The sequence below is a fragment of the Lissotriton vulgaris genome, chromosome 10 (genome assembly GCF_964263255.1).
Source record: "Lissotriton vulgaris chromosome 10, aLisVul1.2, whole genome shotgun sequence".
Lineage (NCBI taxonomy): Eukaryota > Metazoa > Chordata > Amphibia > Caudata > Salamandridae > Lissotriton > Lissotriton vulgaris.
Window position 1 is genome coordinate 17,412,182 of NC_141698.1, and position 20,843 is coordinate 17,433,024.

The 20,843-nt window shown below is 40.2% G+C and overlaps 1 protein-coding gene across 1 annotated transcript; it reads right to left on the minus strand.

The window, feature by feature from the left end:
• Positions 1-4,356: 4,356 nt before the first annotated feature.
• Positions 4,357-8,915, minus strand: LOC147684340 (uncharacterized). Its single transcript, XM_086942333.1, has 3 exons — positions 7,263-8,915; positions 6,537-6,752; positions 4,357-4,643 (listed from the first exon to the last, which is right to left on the minus strand). Exons 1-3 carry the CDS (start codon positions 7,698-7,700, stop codon positions 4,359-4,361), a joined length of 939 nt encoding a protein of 312 aa, XP_086798459.1. The 5' UTR covers positions 7,701-8,915; the 3' UTR covers positions 4,357-4,358.
• Positions 8,916-20,843: the final 11,928 nt, after the last annotated feature.

Genomic DNA, 20,843 nt, shown 5'->3' on the forward strand with positions numbered 1-20,843 from the left:
GTAAGGTGTTGAGGGTGGGTGAAGGTAAGGTGTTGAGTGTGAGTGAGGGTGAGGGGTGAATTATTTTTTGAGGGTGAGGTGTTGAGGGTGAGTCATGTTGAGGGTGAGTTAGTGTTAAGGGATGATGGTGTGAGGGTGAAGGTGAATGATGGTGTGCGAGTGTGAGTGTGTGAGACTTATTGAGAATGTGTGTGGGTGTGTGAGGATGTGTTATTCTTTGTGAGGGCGGGTGTGTGTGAGGGTGGGGGTGTGTGAGTGTGGGAGCATGTGAGGGTGTGTTTTTGTGGTCATGAAGGTGAGTGTGGGTGGGTGAGGGTGAATGTGGGTGAGGTGTTCAGTGAGAGTGAGCGTGAGTGAAGTTGAGGGTGATAGTGAGTGTAGGTGAGTGTGAAGTGTTGAGGGTGAGTGAGGGTGAGGGTAAGGTGTTGTGGGTGAGTGAGGGTGAGGTGTTGTGGTCGAGTGAGCGTGATGTGTTGAGGGTGATTGATGTTGAGGGTGATTGCGGGTGAGATGTTGAGGGTGAGTGTGTCTGACTGAGGTTGAGGCCTTGATGTTGAGTGAGGGTGAGTGAGGGTGTGTAATTGTGGTTGAGGTGTTGAGGGTGAAGTTAGTGAGGGTGAGTTGTTGTGGGTGAGGATCAGAGGATGAATGAGGGTGAGGTGTTGAGGGTGAGTGAGGGTGAGGTAGTGAGGTCGCACTCTGCTGTTTATTTTTTCTCAGACTTGGCTTTTGCTTGTGTTTTTTGGACCCGTATGTGACTTGTTTTGCTGCTATGCATTTTTTTTTGTTTGTTGATTGTTGTACTTAAAATTATTATGTATGCACTGTTTCTGTTCTCTTTGTGCTTTTCGTTTTTCTTTTTTCTAAATTTCAGTGAATTAGCTGCTACGATCGACAGGTAATGACAAATTTATTTTCATCTTCTTAAAGAGTGTATTTGTGATTTCTTATACTTTTGTTTATGAATTTGCTTATTGTGAAGGTAATGTCATTATTGTTTTAGGTCTTGTTTTGCTCGCATTTACCTTCTGTCTGTCTCCTTTCAGTAGAGCGTGTTTTGGATTTTATCAATGGCTGCTATTTCGGTTTAATTGTTGCCATGGATTGAGTTCCGTTTTGCCGTACGTGTTTTTCGGTCGCACTTGCCTTGTGTTTATTAATTTTCTTTTCCACGGTATCCCTGAAGTCCATTACAGCAGCACGCAGCAATCGCACATTATTAACATTCGGCACCCCCACAGTACGATTGAGCAATATCAGATCATCACTCTTGCCCACTAGAGCGGTATTTAGCACACCCCCAGTGTCATTTAGATATAGTAGTGCAGTACTGTACAGCAGCAAAGCATGCTTGTTTTGCTGTAATTGTGTGTGCAACGTAAATAAAGTTGGCCTAAAGCGTGGACTTCCGGCTGGTGTTGTGTGTGACTGTTGAAAGCGTGGACTGATGCCTGTTTGTGTGCGTGTATGCATGGTGAATGCATGCACTGATGACTGATGTGTGTGTACGCCTGGTGAAAGTGCCCATTGCTATCTATTAGTGTGTGTGGCTGTTAAAAGCGCACATTTTTTGATTGTATGACATTTGCCTGCTGAGTAATGCTGTAGTGGTAAAGAGTGGTGCTGTGGTGGTAAATGTTTGTGTGTGGTTGTAGTGTGATAGTGTGTTCTTGTTGAATGATGCTGTTTCGGTGGTGTAGAGTGATGTTTGTGTGTTGCTGAGTGATGTTAGTGTGCTGCTTAGTAATGGTGTTGTTGTGATGTGTTGTTCTGTGCTAGTGATGAGTGGTGCTGTGTTGGTGTTTAATAATTACCAGCACAGCATAACTCAGCACCACAACAGTAGCAATTCTCCCAACAAGGCCATCACTGATGTCCACGAATGCAACACGCAGCAATACCACTTTATCTTTCTGCCCCCCCACAGTAACATTGAGCAACAACACAGCATCACCCTGCACTACCACATCTGTATTTCGGACACCAACAGTCTCATTGATACATAGTACTGCAGTACTGATGACTGTTATGTGTGTATGCCTGGTGAAAGTGCCTATTGATAGCTGTTGTTGTGTGTGTGACTGTTAAAAGCGTTCATGTTTTTATTGTATGACCTTTGTCTGTTGAGTTATGCTGTAGTGGTGATGAGTGGTGTTGTGGTGGTAAGTGTTTGTGTGTCGTTGTAGTGTGATAGTGTGTTGATTGTGAGTGAGGGTGAGGTGTTGAGGGTGAGTGGCTGATGGTGTGAGGGTGACGGTGTGAGGGTGACGGTGAGTGATTGTTGGTGAGGGTGAGGCTATGAGTCTTATTGAGAACATGAGTGGGTGTGCGAGGATGTGTGAGAGTGTTTTGTGTGGATGTGTGTGAGGGTGGGTGTGTGTGAGCGTGTGGGCATGTGAGTGTGTGATAGAGGTCATGAGGTTGAGTGAGGGTGAGTGAGGGTGAGGTGTTGAGGCTGAGGGTGAGGGGCTGAGGGTGAGTGTGGGTGAGGCGTTGAGGATGAGTTAGGGTGAGGTGTTGAGGGTGATTGAGGATGAGTGAGAGTGAGGGTGAGTGAGGTGTTAAGGGTGAGGTGTTGAGGGTGAGTGAAGTGTTGCTGTGGTGTTAAGTGTTTGTGTGTTGTTGTAGTGTGATAGTGTGTTGAGGGTGAGTGAGTATGAGGCAGAGTGAGGGTGAGGTGTTGAAGTTTAGGTGTTGAGGGTGAGTGAGGGTGAGTGAGGATGAGTGAGGGTGAGGTGTTGAGGGTGAGTGATGTTGAGGAATTGAAGGTGAGTGAAGGTGAGGTGTTTAGGGTGAGTGAGGGTGAGGTGTTGAGTGAGGGTGAGGTGTTGAGGCTGAGGGTGAGGGGCTGAGGGTGAGTGTGGTTGAGGCGTTGAGGGGGAGTGATGGTGAGGTGTTGAGGGTGATTGAGGGTGAGGTGTTGAGGGTGAGTGAGGGTGAGGGGTTGAGGGTGAGGGGCTGAGGCTGAGTGTGGGTGAGGCGTTGAGGCAGAGTGATGGTGAGGTGTTGAGGGTGATTGAGGATGAGTGAGAGTGAGGGTGAGGTGTTTAAGTTTAGGTGTTGAGGGTGAGTGAGAGTGAGTGAGGATGAGTGAGGGTGAGGTGTTGAGGGTGAGTGATGTTGAGGAATTGAAGGTGAGTGAAGGTGAGGGGCTGAGGGTGAGTGAGGTGTTGAGGGTGAGGTGTTGAGGGTGATTGAGGATGAGTGAGAGTGAGGGTGAGTGATGTGTTGAGGGTGAGGTGTTGAGGGTGAGTGAGGGTGAGGTGTTGAGGGTGAGTGAGGGTGAGGGGTTGAGGCTGAGGGTGAGGGGGTGAGGGTGAGTGTGGGTGAGGCGTTGAGGGTGAGTGATGGTGAGGTGTTGAGGGTGAGTGAGGGTGAGGTGTTGAGGGTGAGTGAGGGTGAGGTGTTGAGGGTGAGTGAGGGTGAGAGTTTGAGGCTGAGGGTGAGGGGCTGAGGGTGAGTGTGGGTGAGGCGTTGAGGGTGAGTGATGGTGAGGTGTTGAGGGTGATTGAGGATGAGTGAGAGTGAGGGTGAGTGAGGTGTTAATGGTGAGGTGTTGAGGGTGAGTGAAGTGTTGCTGTGGTGGTAAGTGTTTTTTTGTGGCTGTAGTGTGATAGTGTGTTGACGGTGAGTGAGGGTGAGGTGTTGAGGGTGAGGTAGTGAGAGTGAGTGAGGATGAGTGAGGGTGATGTGTTGAGTGTGCAGTGTGGGTGTATGGCTATTGAAAGCGTGCCTTGATAGCTGTTGGTGTGTGTTCTTGTTGAAAGGGTACATGCTCTGTTTGTGTGACGTTTGTCTGCTGAATAATGGTGTTGTTGTTATGAGTGGTGCAGTGTCGTTGTAGAGTGATAGTTTGTTGATGGTGAATTATGCTGTTGTGGTGGTGGAGAGTGATGCTGGTGTGTTGGTGAGTGATGTTAGTGTGGTGCTGATTAAAGCATTTGTGATGATGAGTGGTGCTGCGTTGTTGATGAGTGGTGCTGTGTTGGTGTTAACTTATTACCACCACAGCATGAATCCGGCCTACAACAGTAGCACTTCTGACAACAACATCACTGAGCACCAGCAATGCAACACGCAGCAACAGCACATTATCACTCTGCCCCCCCCACAGTACTATTGAGCAACCACACAGCATTAGTCTTGTATAGTTATTGTCTTTTTAAAAATGTATCAGCAACAGCTATTGTTCTGTATGTAGTATTGGCACATTGAACATTGTTTAAAATTTTCCCACCCAGAACGAAAAAGACCATGCTACAGGATATGTTCAAAATATTATCTTTATTTTCACTAAACACAAATCAATAATTATTTATTTTACATTGTCAAAAAATTGTAATTGTGAGCGTTTTAACTTAATCACTTAAATCTTCCTCCGACTTTTCTTTAAGAATTTTAGTAATTTTGCCATTGCAAAATATAACCTCACATGTTTGAGGCAAATAATGAAGTAGTGCTTCACCAATGTCATCCACCTCTTCGTCCAACATAAACCATTGTATAAGTGTTTGATTTTGTACATCCATCGATTGAAAAATATCTGTGTTGGTTATTTTTGTTGTTAAGGTGCTCCAATCTCCGTTTGTGCTTTCCACGCCATATATTTCGACGTCAATATTATCTTGTGGTGGTGTTGTTACCTGTTGTAGTAAATCAAAACATAGTTATTTTTTTTCCCCAAAAAGGTTACAGTGTGTTTCAGAGAGAGTGTTGTACAGAGGCAGTTGTACAGAGGCAGTTGTAGAGGGAGGCAGTTGTAGAGGGAGGCAGTTGTAGAGAGAGGCAGTTGTAGAGAGAGGCAGTTGGAGAGAGAGGCTGCTGTAGAGAGGCAGTTTTAGAGAGAGGCAGATGTAGAGAGAGGCTGCTGTAGAGAGAGGCTGCTGTAGAGAGAGGCTGCTGTAGAGAGAGGCTGCTGTAGAGAGAGGCTGCTGTAGAGAGAGGCTTCTGTACAGAGAGGCTGCTGTACAGAGAGGCTGCTGTACAGGGAGTCTGATGTACAGAGAGGATGCTGTAGTGAGAGGCAGTTGTAGAGAGAGGCAGTTGTAGAGAGAGGCAGTTGTAGAGAGAGGCAGTTGGAGAGAGAGGCTGCTGTAGAGAGGCAGTTTTAGAGAGAGGCAGATGTAGAGAGAGGCAGATGTAGAGAGAAGCTGCTGTAGAGAGAGGCTGCTGTAGAGAGAGGCTGCTTTAGAGAGAGGCTGCTGTAGAGAGAGGCTGCTGTAGAGAGAGGCTGCTGTAGAGAGAGGCTTATGTACAGAGAGGCTGCTGTACAGAGAGGCTGCTGTACAGGGAGTCTGATGTACAGAGAGGATGCTGTAGAGAGAGGCAGTTGTAGAGAGAGGCAGTTGTAGAGAGAGGCAGTTGTAGAGCGAGGCAGTTGTAGAGCGAGGCAGTTGTAGAGCGAGGCAGTTGTAGAGCGAGGCAGTTGTAGAGCGAGGCAGTTGTAGAGCGAGGCAGTTGTAGAGCGAGGCAGTTGTAGAGCGAGGCAGTTGTAGAGCGAGGCAGTTGTAGAGCGAGCGTGTTGTAGAGCGAGCGTGTTGTAGAGCGAGCGTGTTGTAGAGAGAGCGTGTTGTAGAGAGAGCGTGTTGTAGAGAGAGCGTGTTGTAGAGAGAGCGTGTTGTAGAGAGAGCGTGTTGTAGAGAGGGTGTTGTAGAGAGAGAGTGTTGATGAGAGAGAGTGTTGATGAGAGAGCGTGTTGTAGAGAGAGCGTGTTGTAGAGAGAGGGTGTTGTAGAGAGAGTGTGTTGTAGAGAGAGTGTGTTGTAGAAAGAGGGTGTTGTAGAGAGAGCGTGTTGTCGAGAGAGCATGTTGTCGAGAGAGCGTGTTGTAGAGAGAGCGTGTTGTAGAGAGAGCGTGTTGTAGAGAGAGCGTGTTGTAGAGAGAGCGTGTTGTAGAGAGAGCGTGTTGATGAGAGAGGGTGTTGTAGAGAGAGGGTGTTGTAGAGAGAGGGTGTTGTAGAGAGAGGGTGTTGTAGAGAGAGGGTGTTGTAGAGAGAGGGTGTTGTAGAGAGAGGGTGTTGTAGAGAGAGGGTGTTGTAGAGAGAAATTGTTGTAGAGAGAGCGTGTTGTATAGAGAGCGTGTTGTATAGAGAGCGTGTTGTAGAGAGAGCGTGTTGTAGAGAGAGGGTGTTGTAGAGAGAGGGTGTTGTAGAGAGAGGGTGTTGTAGAGAGAGGGTGTTGTAGAGAGAGGGTGTTGTAGAGAGAGGGTGTTGTAGAGAGAGGGTGTTGTAGAGAGAGGGTGTTGTAGAGAGAGGGTGTTGTAGAGAGAGTGTGTTGTAGAGAGAGGGTGTTGTAGAGAGAGGGTGTTGTAGAGAGAGGGTGTTGTAGAGAGAGCGTGTTGTAGTGAGAGGGTGTTGTAGAGAGAGGGTGTTGTAGAGAGACGGTGTTGTAGAGAGAGGGTGTTGTAGAGATAGGCTCTTTTTAGAGAGAGTCTGTTTTAGAGAGAGAGTGGAGAGAGTGTTGTAGAGAGAGCGTGAGTGTGTGTCTGTGTGTTGAAGTGATAGAGTAAGGGGAGCGTGAGAGAGCGTGTGTTCCTTACTTTTAATTTGCTGTGCCTTGTCGTGTTCAATATTTTCTGTCCATTAAATTCATGTACTGTGACATGAGTTAACATGACATATTCTCCAATGTTAATTGAGAAATCAGTAGCCTCTCTCCATAATGTGACTTTTATGTCATCAGTGGCATCTTTTAATGTAATTGATTTTATTGCCGTATGTTGTCCATTAATGAGTACAAGTTTACTTTCCTCTTCCTAAAAAGAAATAATAGTGTTAAAAATGTAAAAGTACAGAAGTGAAACATAATAATTTTCCAAGCATTGAAGACATAATTATTAAGGGCTATTGCTCTTTTCCAATGTACGGTGTTGTTCCCAAGTATGTTAAAAAATCTTTAACTCTGATGTCTCAGTTTGGCGCTCTTCTTAAAACACCTATCAACTTTACTTTTAGAAATGCAGTGTATCTTTAGCTCACCTATTTACACATTGTTAATTCTTCTTATTTGGCTGCTGTACAGATCATTTATGATCGATATGACCCCTCAGAAACATACCACCATATGTAATGTGTTACAGAGACCACACACAGAACTGCAGCCACTCTAAATGAAAGAACATGTAAGCATCAAATAGTACACATACACACAAAGACACACACACTGATAAAGGGAAAATAAATATTGTCAATGGCATAGACAACACAACACACACAAACGGACAAGTCAAGCAGCGATACCAACAGTAGAAATCACCACAACTTACTTCTGAAATGGTGCCACACACTGTCATAAGACTTCTCAAAGATGCCCGCTTTATTTCTTTTATTGGCGAAGCAGATGGTGCAGGAGGCTGCAAAATGTTTTCCGCTTCTTGAATTAGTTCTTGAGTTATAGTCATTGCTGGAAATTTTGTTACTTTTGTTTGCTTAGTAATCAGAATTGTGTTGTTTTTAATTATAAAATTGCGTATAAGTAGTCCACAAGTTTTTTGTGTCTGCTGATATAAAGTTTCCTGGTAGCACGTAGCTTTGATTGTTCCAGTTTTGTCTGCCAGAGCCAAATGAAAAAGTACTTTATTTTCTTGTTTTGCGTTTTTGTAATTCGTTTTGCTTGAGCACTTGATCACATTAACTCTTATGGGTTTTTCATATGGCTTGTTGTCATTTGTAGTAATGTTACCGATTTCTTCAATAGTCAACATCTGAAATAGAAATATAAGTTACAACAAATGTTAAATACAAATCCATAGTGCTTTATGATCACTGTAATAGCATTCTAATATACCATAACTTTGAAGTATGTAATTGGTATATATATGATCTAAGATAGATTGGTAGTCTGTTGTGTAAGTATCTATAAGTTGTGTACATTGCAACTTACTCTCAAAGAACCCAATGAGTTTGTTAGTTTGTGAATTGCTTTGAGAGACATCCACATTGAAATCTCCCATAATGATGAATTTGTGTGCTGGATAAAAATTAGTGATACTGGTAATAATTTCTAAAAGATCTGTAATAAGTTTCTGTGGTGGTTTGTAGACTATAATAATAAGGTAATCTGTGTCCTGAATCTGTAATGTAAAATGTAAAATGTCTATCCCTTGGTGTGTTTCATAAATAGGTAATATCCTAAGCTCTTTCTTGTAGTAGAGTATCATCCCATGGTTAGTGTTGTATGTATGAAATTTATCAAATATCATGTGATCATATTGTTCTACATAAAAATCATTTGCAGTTGAGTTCCTTGTTGTGTTGATCTCAGTTAAGCAAATAATGTCTGCTTGCATTATGTTACTATCAGCTATCATTGATGTGAAATGCTTCTGAAGTGATCGTATATTGTGTGTTATAATATTGAAATGTGTTTTGTATGTATCTAATTGTGGTATTGTGATTTCAAGTTGCATTTCGGTCCTTAATCTTTCCATTTCCTCATTAACTTTTGGGTGTACTATAATTTTAGTATCATCAAAATTCTTCACGTATATGTTCTGTATACATTTAGCTCTGCTTATAGCAACATAATGTAAGTGATGAATTTTGCTATTATTAAAGTGTATATAAAGTGGCTCAATAGTGTCCCCTTGTGTGCGATGTATAGTACGTGCTGATGCTTGTCGTAAAGGAAATTGTTTGCGTATAACAGTAATAAATTTCTTAGTGTATTGAAAATGTCTAGCTATAGCATGTATTGGTGTCCATGACTTTTCTATTTGTGAATGATATAAATGCTTATATTCTTGCCTTGCTTTTTGCCCAACACTAATATTGTCAAATGATACCCAGACTAGAAATGGAGTATTGTTAATAATGTCAACAAATTGGACTATACCAGTTGCGCCATTTGTTAAACCATCATTTACATCCACATTGCAAGTTAAATCATAACGGAGCTGTAAAGCAATGTGTAATGTATGTGCAAGTCCCATAGTTTTTGTTGGATCCTTAGGCAATTGCTTTATTATAGTTTTTTTGACATTTTCTGAAACATCAGAACTCACAGTATCGTTAGCTTCTGTTATATACACTGGATAATCCTTGCTATGTTTATCCAAAACAATTCTGTTAATTTCATTAACTTCAACATTTGTAGACATAATGTATGGGATTGTTTCTAAGAGACTCTCATCAGGTGGCATTTCTCTTTGCTTAATTATTAGAATATCTTCTTTAGTATGCTTCCCTTCTCTTAATCTGTTTAGTAGTTCTGCAAATTGTAGATCTTCTTTTTGACGCATAATCTTCGTTAATTCAAAGAGTTTAAAATGTTCTTTCCATAAATTAATACTTAAAGGGCCATACAAATTATTAGAATCCTGAAAAATGTATCTGTCACAAACAGGTTTCAATTGGTAGAAGTCACCAATAGCTATAATAGAAACTCCTCCAAATGGTTCATTTGACGACTTTATTTCTTGTAGTCTGTTATGTATAAAATTAAACATATTTTGACCCACCATCGAAATTTCATCTATAATCAGAACTTTAACATGCATCATTTGCATTTGAAGTGAAGTTCTATTTTCATGACTTAGTGGTTTATAATTAAAACTTTGTGAGACAGGAATTTTGAAAGTACTATGCAATGTTTGGCCTTGAATATTATGTGCTGCTTTGCCTGTTGGAGCAGTAAGTAAGACATGTATATTATCTGGATTTTCCCCTGCCTTTGTATTATAGTAGCGTAGTAATGTTTGATGTAGTGCAGTTATTAGAAAGCTTTTACCAACACCAGCCCCTCCAGTGCAGAAAGTATAGCATGGAGTACTTTTCGTTTTTAACAAATTCAAGTGATGGTAAACAAAATTGAGTTGTTGAGCAGTTAAGTTGTGCATTATCTGTTTGTATTTATCATCAGGTAGAATGGAGTTAGTTAAGCTTGTTTCTTCAGTTATTGTTCTAATTCCTAAATCTAATGACAAATCATATAGATGTTGATTTTCTTTATTATTCCCTTTATCACCTACATTTTCTGTTGGTATTAATTGTGGTGATAGAGGAGGGGATAGAATATTTTCATTCAACTCTTCATTCGTAATATTTGTAACTTCACCGTGATTATGGTTATATATTTTAACTTGTGAATCAACTACCTTTTTTACTATTAGATACCTTTCAAAGTAAGTATCCTTGTTAGCTATAATTTTATGTTCTTCTCTCCATGGATAGTGCAACATTAATAGTTCTCTATAATATTCTTCTGGCTCTTTGTCTTTGTTAAATCTGCGAAAGCGTATAATTTTTCGCCGTTTGCGCTTACTTAAAGCATACTTGCTATTGATATTCTGCATACCTACATCCTCCTCTGTACATTCTATTTCAATTTCTTCCTCATCTGAGCTGTAAAAGTTTCTTTCAGCAAGTAAATCTTCGGAGTCATTAATTTCTCTGTTATATTTTTTTTGCTGGAGTAATTAAAATTTGAGGCATAATCAGCTAAAGTACACATTTCTAATGTTTTGGGTCTCTTGCAGTACTTAGCAATAATATTTTCACATTGAATGTCAGTTGAATTTTCTGGCAATGAATTAATAGTTTCCATATCGCGCATTAAATAAGTTCTTTTTTCTGGTGGGCTAGTATTAATAAATACAAATGCCCGTGAACTTTTCCGTAATGGTATCTGAAGAATGAGATATGCTGCTTCTTGAGCACTAATTTCTGTGCAATTGAGGAATTTGTTCCCTATGTGTTTAAGTTGTTCTTTGACATTACTATTGTTTTTCACTTCTTTAGCCGCTTGTGCAATAAGTTTGCTAATTCCTCTTTGCGATTTGCTAATATATGAAATAATATAGACTGCACAAGCATAAGCATCTAGTACAAACTGCAAGTCTATGTTTGCTCGCCAAGCTTTTAGAATCGTACTATTGTAGTTATTAATGAAGCATTCATCTGGTGTTCTTTTTAAAAAAATTGTTGGCTTTTCTAAACTAGTTTGTATCGAAGTGATATATTCTTTATTATCCATCTTAATAACACCTAAGAAATCATCAAAAGAAAGTGTGCTAAAAGTAGCATCATTCATAGCTTCATGGATACGTTTTAGATTATCTTTCCATTGCCTATCTGTGCCTTCAAGTGTCAATGGCTCTAATATGAGAGTTTTTGACATAGGATATTTTGGGTATTGATATTTACATGTTCTTTTTTCTTTGCGGCGGCAATTTTTAGTGTGCCCATGCCTTTGTAAATTTATTAAAGGCTGTAAAACAGTGTCATGTGACTTATTACATTGAATATATTGCTCAATAAACTCATTGACATCTTCTAATGGCGACACACCATAGAGGGGTGCATTTTTTACCCATAGTAATGCATGTATATGTGGAGAACCTCTCTGTTGGAATTCTACTCTGTAAAAGTAGTCAACTATTTCCCCAATTGGATTTGTCCCGTTCATCAAAACACAATTAAACAATTTCCTCACTTGATAGTCAAACTGTCTAGCACATGTAATAGGATCTTCTTGTATTAATTGACATTTAGTTTCCCAAGACATGTTATTGAATTCCTCTTCTGTGCATTCATTTAAGTTTTTAACTCTCAATAATATATTTATTAAATGGTGCCATTTTGTTTCAGCAGCAGATAAAGTCAAGAAAAAAGTTGGTATTCCAAGTTGTCTTATCATAGCAAAAAGATCTCTTTTACAACTTTCCCAATAAGGAGGTGAACTGCGTATAGTTTTCAAAACTTTATAACCTTCATTAAACTGGAACAAATTTTCAATATTATATTTTATATCTTTAGCAGTAATATTCTTACCATCTGTATATTTTTTCCGTATGGAAATATTAATTTTCCCTTGAATTTGCTTAATATGTAATTTTTTAAGTTTAAAGAAAACATTAGTCATACTTTTAGCTACTCTTCTATCATGACTTCTTAATTCCCATTGGCAAATAGTACTATAATGTACCGGTATATGTCTTTCCTTATTGTTTGGCCTTCGTTCTCTACAATAAATTGTAGGGAAAGCCAAAAATTCTGAATCTTTATCCTCATATAAACCTCTTGGTGTATTATATTCAGCTGGAGCTAAACTTAAAACATTTACCCTATTTGAGGTAATAGTTTCATTTGTTAACATAGTATCTAAATTTCCAGCTTCCATGTTCTCAGATGTATCTGAAGAATAGCTTGTGTCGGAATTATCATTTACATTGTTGATTTCTGGAGGTATATACTGCCATTCGGGGTTAATTGTCACACCATATTCATTAAACATGACACTATTGGTTGCTAGCCATGTTGCTGCCTTTTTAACTGTGTTTGGGCGAATATTTTCATAATGCGTGTGCGATCTATACATTAGTTTCCTTTTTAATTTTACTGGGATGGTCATGGCATCATTCATTTGCCTCGGTAAAATTGTAACTGTTGTCATGACATCTGCAGGTACATTAACAACAGCACCTGATAATGATTTTTGAAATCCGCGTGGTAAACTACGAATTTGTAAAAAAGGTATCCTCGGAGAAACTAATCTTTCTTCTAAATCGTATAATTCTAATTCAATTGGTACATTTGGAAATGACATGCCATTTAGGACTGAACATGGTGGTATTTTATCTTTTCTGATGTAAGTATAGCAAGTCATACAAATTAAATTTGTTTTCTTGCTACTAATGTTACACCTTTTAAACATGTCTGTTTCACAAACAGTGCGAGTATTTTTAATTGTTTGTTTATGCCACAACTGGTTGCAAATCGTACAAACATACTCTGGTCCATGCAATATTTCACGATGGAATTTATTAATAATTAAATGGATTTGTTTATTACCTTTGCGTTTTTCTCCCACCGTTAACATTACATTTGTTGTGTTTTTGTCAACACCTTTATTTCCAAGATTGTCAATGGGTCCTTGTGCATCACTTCTATTTTTCCTTTTTTCCTGACTATGTTCTGAAAGGCTAAAGTAATCAAAGTTGATTTGACAGTGTTTATTTGTCTCCAGAATAGAAGTACTTGTTTGTAGCAAATGAGTTTCCTTACTAGTATTGATATTATTCACCTTACTTTGAGTTGCTAAAGCGTCCATAGAAAGTAAACTCGCTTTATTTGCTTTTCTTTTTCGTCCCAGAGGTAAACTTCCAGTTGGTCTGTTTGGTTGAAGTACTTTATTTCCAACATTGTCAATTGTTCCTAGTGCAACAGTAGTATTTTCACTATTTTTTGCACTATGTTCAGAAAGTGTCAAGTTTGCTTTTTTTATTAGAGACTGTTTGTTTGTCCCCATAATAGAAATACTTGTTCCTGCCAAATGCTTGTTCTTACTCGTATTTCTAATACTGCAATTACTTACAGTACGTAAAGGGTCTGAAGAAAGCAAACTCCCTTCAAAAATAGAATTGTCAATAACTTGAGTAGTATGTCCAAAGATGTTAGTAACTGGAGTTAAAAGACTATTTTTCTTGTGCACTCGAAGTGCTCTTTGGAATGTTTGCTTCAAAATTTCTTTTACATCTATTGGTGTTAATTCAAATGGTATGCAATCCTGCGGAGAATTTCTAAATTTTTTGGCTAGATTAATTACATATTCCATAAGTGCTTCAAAAGTTGGAAATTCTAGAGTTACACAGGTTCCATTTGAATGTGGCATGCCTTCATTGTCCCTGCTATGTGAATCAAATACATAGTATGTTTGCCTATTTTTAAAAATAGAAATGACATATACACTCATACAAAGTAGTACCCCACAGTACTTCGAAATCCCTAAATGCAATGCACTGTTAATATCTGGATAGTTTTCATCAAAACGTTTAAGGACATTTCCATAGAAAGGGTTGCGTAGAGTAAGTGAATAAAACCTATTATTGTGCTCTATATATTTTGGCAAATCATCAGGATGCATAAGTGTTTCATTGTTAAAAGAATGCATTTGTAGATACAAAGCATCTCCAAGGTCCATGATATAATGTAGATCGTTGGAGTTCCATGTATTAACTGGTTTGCACACATTGTGCAAAATAGCAAAAGTACTATTTGGTAAGCATTGCTTCCCTTTAGATGTACTATTAAATCTTGTATTGCCTTGATGGTAACTGGCTTTTAAACATCTATGCATGGTTTTTTGTACTCCCTTTACTTTATCCCTCAAAAGTCTATTCACAGAAGTAAGTCACATTACTTATGTAATAACTATTTATAGTTGTTTCCAACCAAGAATATTATTTACCTTGTTTTGTGGGTGATTGTACCTCCAATGGATGAATCTGAAATAAGAGTAATATGAATTGTCAGAATATTATTTACATGAAATGACACGTCAAATCCTAAAAAAAAAAGGAAATGCAATAGTAGTTTGTAAAGTTAGTATACTTTTGTGTGAGAGTGTGACAGAGGGCATGATAATAGATTGTGTGTGTGTGTGTGTGCCTTGTTTTACTTTCATGAGCAACTTTGTAGTGTGAAAGTGTGTGATGTGTAGAGTGTATGCTTGTTGCTCTGCATACTGAGTACAGTTTGTGAAGTAGAGAAAAAATGAATGTAGTGAGATAAACATTTCTATATTTTGTATGAAATGAGTGTTGATAGAAAATGCTAAGAAGTAGGGTGAAAAATAATGGAAGCATGAAAGTTAGTGAGCCAGTTAAAGTAATTGGTATTTCTTTTGGTAATGTATTATTATGAACACATCATTCTGACAGGAAAGTTGTGAGGGAGTATAGTAAGCGGCAAAGTGTGTGCGCTTTGGCATGCACGAGAACTGATTAATGTGAAAGTGAATTTGATAACTCAGTTTCCCTATAAAATAGTCACTATGAGCATCCTCCACCCCCCAAAAGTAAAGAGTGACAGTATTTTACGTTGTTAGTCCGAATACTTGAGTCTCATAATGGCATGTAAAAGTGGTAGTCAACTGTTGTAAGAAAGTAGATGAAAGCATCTGCTGTTCTAAATAACAATTAGCATGAGACTTGTTATAGTTGTAAAATAGCACCAAAAAAACAGTAATGTTAATGTAATAAACGTTCCTGATAAGTAGCAAAGTGTTGTAAGCTTTGTGTGCCAAAGGATGGAGCAGTGGAGTAGCAAGGAAATGTTGTGCATGGAGGGGACAATATGTATAATTAGTGTGAGCTACATATGCAGAGGTAGGAGTTGACTTTGATAGACATTCTGTGCATTTATGGGACCTGTGCTGTATTTGAGTAACATATGGTTCGAATTAGTGTCCCCTGTTTGTTACCATAAGGAGGGCTCATCAGAATTGGAAGGGTAGGCTGTGCAGGCTGGCCTTCTTATTTGTACAAAGCATTGGCACTTTAGTATTGAATTAGCAGGTCAAATAGTTCAAGAGATGTGGCAAATGGGTGTGAGATGCCCATACCCGTCGGTGATTGGGATAGGATAACAAAGAGACAGGAACAGAGATGTATTATTCATGTATGTGTCCCAGCCATTTAAATATTGTAAAATAATTTGATAGTATGGATTGCTGAGTCCGGTGTCACTGCACCTGCTGCACGAACGGAAAGCGTGTCTCTGAAAGAGTGTGTGCAAGGGAGAGGGGAGAGGCATGTTGAGTTGTGCTTGGTGTTTACTCAAAAGTAACATGTAGGGCGTTGTAGGTGACAGGCCAAGTCAGCATAAGATATATATTCCAAACAAATGCGCGTCCAGCATTATTTACTGTGAAAATAAATACAAAGATGTGTCAGAAATGTGCTGCAGGTAGAGGTGTGGTTCGGAAGAGACAGTAGCAGTATACTGTGTAGATAAAAGGTAGTGACGAAGGGTATGCTATTTAAGAACGCATGTGGCAGAGATGTAAGAAATAATGTGATAGTATGGATTGCTGAGTCCGGTGTCACTGCACCTGCTGCACGAACGGAAACCGTGACAGGGAGGGATAAGCTAAGGAATGTTGGGTATGCTTGCAAGATGCACGTGTAAATGTTGTGAACGTGTGCATGTTTCCGTGGATGAAAGGAAAAGAGATAGAGTGTGATGGCTGTGGTGTACGTGTTTCTGTGCGTGAATGCAAAAGAGAAAGTCTGTTGTCTGTTTGTGCATGTTGTGGTCGGTGATTGGGATAGGATAACAAAGAGACAGGAACAGAGATGTATTATTCGTGTATGTATCCCAGGCATTTAAATATTGTAAAATAATTTGATAGTATGGATTGCTGAGTCCGGTGTCACTGCACCTGCTGCACGAACGGAAAGCGTGTCTCTGAAAGAGTGTGTGCAAGGGAGAGGGGAGAGGCATGGTGAGTTGTGCTTGGTGTTTACTCAAAAGTAACATGTAGGGCGTTGTAGGTGACAGGCCAAGTCAGCATAAGATATATATTCCAAAGAAATGCGCGTCCAGCATTATTTACAGTGAAAATAAATACAAAGATGTGTCAGAAATGTGCTGCAGGTAGAGGTGTGGTTCGGAAGAGACAGTAGCAGTATACTGTGTAGATAAAAGGTAGTGACGAAGGGTATGGTATTTAAGAACGCATGTGGCAGAGATGTAAGAAATAATGTGATAGTATGGATTGCTGAGTCCGGTGTCACTGCACCTGCTGCACGAACGGAAACCGTGACAAGGAGGGATAAGCTAAGGAAGGGTGGGTATGCTTGCAAGATGCACGTGTAAATGTTGTGAACGTGTGCATGTTTCCGTGGATGAAAGGAAAAGAGATAGAGTGTGATGGCTGTGGTGTACGTGTTTCTGTGCGTGAATGCAAAAGAGAAAGTCTGTGTGGCAGGAGTGCTGATACGGCAAGGCTGTGTTGGCGTGGAGAAAGAGAGGAGGTGCTGATGTGTGAGGGGGAAGTCGCGGAGAGAGAGGGGAGGTGCTGGTGTGGGAGGGGAGAGTTGCTGGTGCGGGAAGAGTGCTGCTCGGGCAAGGCTGTGTTTGCGGAGAGAGAGAGGGGAGGTGCTGGTGTGGGAGGGGAGAGTTGCTGGTGTGGGAGGAGTGCTGCTAGGGGAGGAGAAGCCCTGGACGTGAATGCTCGTGCATGTTTAAAAATACCCTTATTTCACTAAGCGTTTCCGTAAGACAGATAATTGTATGACAACAGTAACATGCAGATGTACTCACCTAAATTATTGTTTGTTGAAGATCACAAGTGGTAAAGAATGATTTCAAAACAGTCTGTGTTGTATCTGTAAAAGAAAAATCATAATTTAGTCACATGTATTACGTCCATCTTTAATGCTCATTAGAGTACGATTGATATTTTTTGGGTGAGGTCAATGAAACAAATGTGTTGGTTAATATTTTTGTGGATCTGGCAATGTAGTTATAGGAACCATAAGAAGGAGGGTAAGATCGAATAAGAAAGTATTCATGAGCTGAAGTGAGCAAAGTAAAGGCGAAAATGAATGGTAAGGGTGTGCTGTTAAAGGGACCTAAAAGAGTGAACGCTGAAAAAATATCTGTTTAGAAAGTGGAGAGATACAGGGGAGAATGTGTATAGGTAGAAAGCTTGAAAATGAGAGGAGAAAGAGATAAGGAAATGTAGAGACGACCAAGTAATTTAAACTTGTAAGGAAAAGTCAAGTGTAGTACGAAAAAAAGTACAAATGCACTTACATTCGAAAGTAGTCGCGTAGTGTCTTTGAATCTGTAGTCTTCGTTGCAAATACAGCGTCGTCCCGTGGGTCACTCTTGTGTTTCTGGAGACGATGGAGACGAAAAAGGCTATGGCTCACAATGAGCCTTTCGTGATCTTAAATAGGCGAAGTGGAGAAGTTTCCTGGTAAGGTGTTTGGAAGTGGACAAAGGATGAAAGGTACATCCCCTTCCCTTGGCCCCGGGAGATGTCTCCAGAGATAATGTGTGTAACTCCCAAGTGTGAAAATGTGAATGTGTATGTAGATGTAGGTTCGATTGTGGCGCCACTAGCGACTTTCGTGTCTCCTTGAGGCACGACTTGTTAATGTACGTGTCTTCACGCACGCAGCAAGGAAGAAGCATTCCGAAAAAAAAGTAACGTAAATCCTAGGAAAGCTTATATTTATCCATATATTTTTAAAACTAAACAAAGTATAAAGCAATGAAGGGTGTAAAAGGTACGTGGGTATAAAGATAAAAATCTAGCGGCGTTGTAGTCCTAAATGTGACGTTAAGAATTCGTGCTCATTCTTTCACAGTAAATGCTAGTGAAGTAAAAGAGCACTTGGCACACTAAGATGTCAAACATATTGTAACTGTGTAATCTATTCATCAGTTGTGTGTGATAGAAAAGGATGTATAGTGTTTGTGTGTATGCATGTGCTAAGCATATACTGAGGGCTAGTGTTCTATGTAGATTGTTAAGAACTGCACAAAAACTTCCTGACTGAGGCCTGTGTGCACTGACAGGGAGGGCTGTTTGGACTGAATGATTGTTGTGTGCACTGTGAGTTATGTTTGTGTGCAGATAGTGTCTGCAGTAGGAACGGATATCGTACTGTATGCAGTGTGTTTGAAGGATGTGTGCATTGTTAGTGAGGGCTGTCTGTAGTGTGAATGACGCTTGTGTGCAAGTTTTTTCCTGTTGCGTGCACTGAGTGAGTGCTGGGTGCACTGTAAGTTCTGTCTGTGTGCAGTAAGTATGTGCAGTACGCACTGATAGCGTACTGTATGCATTGTGTTAGAAGTCTGTGTAAAGTGTTATAAAGGACTGTGTGCACTTTGAGTGAGGCCTGTGTGCAGTGTGAGTAAGTGCTGTGAGCAGTGACTGATAGGTGCTTGCACTGAGTAACGCTCTTGCTTACATTTTTCTTTTGATGGTAATGCGTTAGTGATCTGTTTAGAATTAGTGTGGCATGTGTGTTTGCGAAAGGAGTGAGCAGCGTAGTCTGAAAGGTATTGTGTGCAGGCATGGAATTATTATATGTACAAAGCATAGGCACTTTCGTTTTGTATTTGCAGGTCAAATCCTTCAAGAGATGTGGCAAAGTGGTATGAGCTCCCTGTGCCTAATGAGTGATTAGCCGAATCGGATGACGATTGTGTAGATGCATGTCACTAATGTGTGTTGAGAAGTAGTGTACATTTAGTGTGTATGTCCAAGTTGTGTATAGTTTGGCAAACATTGTCAATTCCGATGACACAGACTTTTATATATGTGTCGCAGTGTTGTGATCTGTGCGTGCATTAGGAGGGAGCAGCAGAATTGGCTCAATATACTGTGTGGATCAAAGGTAGTGACGAAGGGTGTGCTATTTAAGAGCACGTACAGCTGTAGTTAGTATATAGTATTGAAGATGCATGTTCTAAATAATGTGTTTTTCGTCAAATGCGTTACTTATTAAAGTGTTGTGAGTTCTATGTAAAAAGAAAGGATGGAAGAGCGTAGTAGGAAGGATGGGCTATGGAGTCATGTGACAAATGTGTTAAAAGTGGCGTGTAATATTGTCTGAAAATGTGTACTTCAAATATTTTTCAAGATGTGGCGAAGTGGTGTGATCTCCCTGTGCAAAGTGAATGAGCAGCAGGGTTGAGTTTCGAGGGTGTGCATTTATGTGACGAATGTGTGTTGTGAAAGAGACTGAGGTTAAGACAAGGTGGGATAAGGTAAGTAAGGGTGGATATGCTTGCAAGATGCACGTGTAAATGTTGTGAACGTGTGCGTGTTTCCGTGGATGAATGGGAAAAGACAGAGTCTGAGGGCTGTGTGTTAGTTACTGTGGTGCGTGTGGACGGCCCTGATCCGCACACGTAAAATATCGTGTTATGATGGTCGATTTGTTGTGGGTGAATGCCCTAAGCAGGCCCTTCGGGATGTTGCTATGCATGTTTTGTGTGTAACTTTTCACTATGAAACGTAAGTATAAAACAATAAGACCATTCATTGTACGTGCATGTCATCGAATGTGTAAAAGAACGTGCCGCTTGACACATTGTTTCTAAAGTTGCTTCCCTTGCTTTATGGTTTGTGTGAAAAAAAGGCGCCTTTCGGTGTCTTTAGTTAACATTTGCATTTCCCCGCGGATGGCCGACAACAGATTACAATCTTTACGACTCTGCTGAAAGCAATTCAGTCTCCTGGGGTGGTTAGGCCACAGACGTTTGACTCTGGCCCCCTCCCCACCTTACAGAGGTGAAAAGAAAGAAGAAAAAAAAAAAAAAAAGAAGTTGTCGTGCATGAAAGAGAGAGTCTAGCCTGTTTGTTTTAGTGCGTATTTGCGCGAGTAAAAGGACGAAAGGGCCAGATGAATGAAAAGACTGAAGTTAAGACAGGGAGGGATAAGCTAAGGAAGGGTGGGTATGCTTGCAAGATGCACGTGTAAATGTTGTGAACGTGTGCATGTTTCCGTGGATGAAAGGAAAAGAGATAGAGTGTGATGGCTGTGGTGTACGTGTTTCTGTGCGTGAATGCAAAAGAGAAAGTCTGTTGTCTGTTTGTGCATGTTGTGGTCCGTGATTGGGATAGGATAACAAAGAGACAGGAACAGAGATGTATTATTCGTGTATGTGTCCCAGGCATTTAAATATTGTAAAACAATTTGATAGTATGGATTGCAGAGTCCGGTGTCACTGCACCTGCTGCACGAACGGAAAGCGTGTCTCTGAAAGAGTGTGTGCAAGGGAGAGGGGAGAGGCATGGTGAGTTGTGCTTGGTGTTTACTCAAAAGTAACATGTAGGGCGTTGTAGGTGACAGGCCAAGTCAGCATAAGATATATATTCCAAAGAAATGCGCGTCCAGCATTATTTACTGTGAAAATAAATACAAAGATGTGTCAGAAATGTGCTGCAGGTAGAGGTGTGCTTCGGAAGACACAGTAGCAGTATACTGTGTAGATAAAAGGTAGTGACGAAGGGTATGCTATTTAAGAACGCATGTGGCAGAGATGTAAGAAATAATGTGATAGTATGGATTGCTGAGTCCGGTGTCACTGCACCTGCTGCACGA

Bases quoted from the DNA above. Each gene is read 5' to 3' on its own strand.
- LOC147684340 (XM_086942333.1), bottom strand. From the start codon at position 7,700: ATGTTGACTATTGAAGAAATCGGTAACATTACTACAAATGACAACAAG. The intron at 6,753-7,262 runs GTAAGTTGTGGT...ATTTCTTTTTAG, and splicing joins TGTGTGGCACCATTTCAGAA to GAAGAGGAAAGTAAACTTGT. The intron at 4,644-6,536 runs GTAAGGAACACA...TTACTACAACAG, and splicing joins CAAGGCACAGCAAATTAAAA to GTAACAACACCACCACAAGA.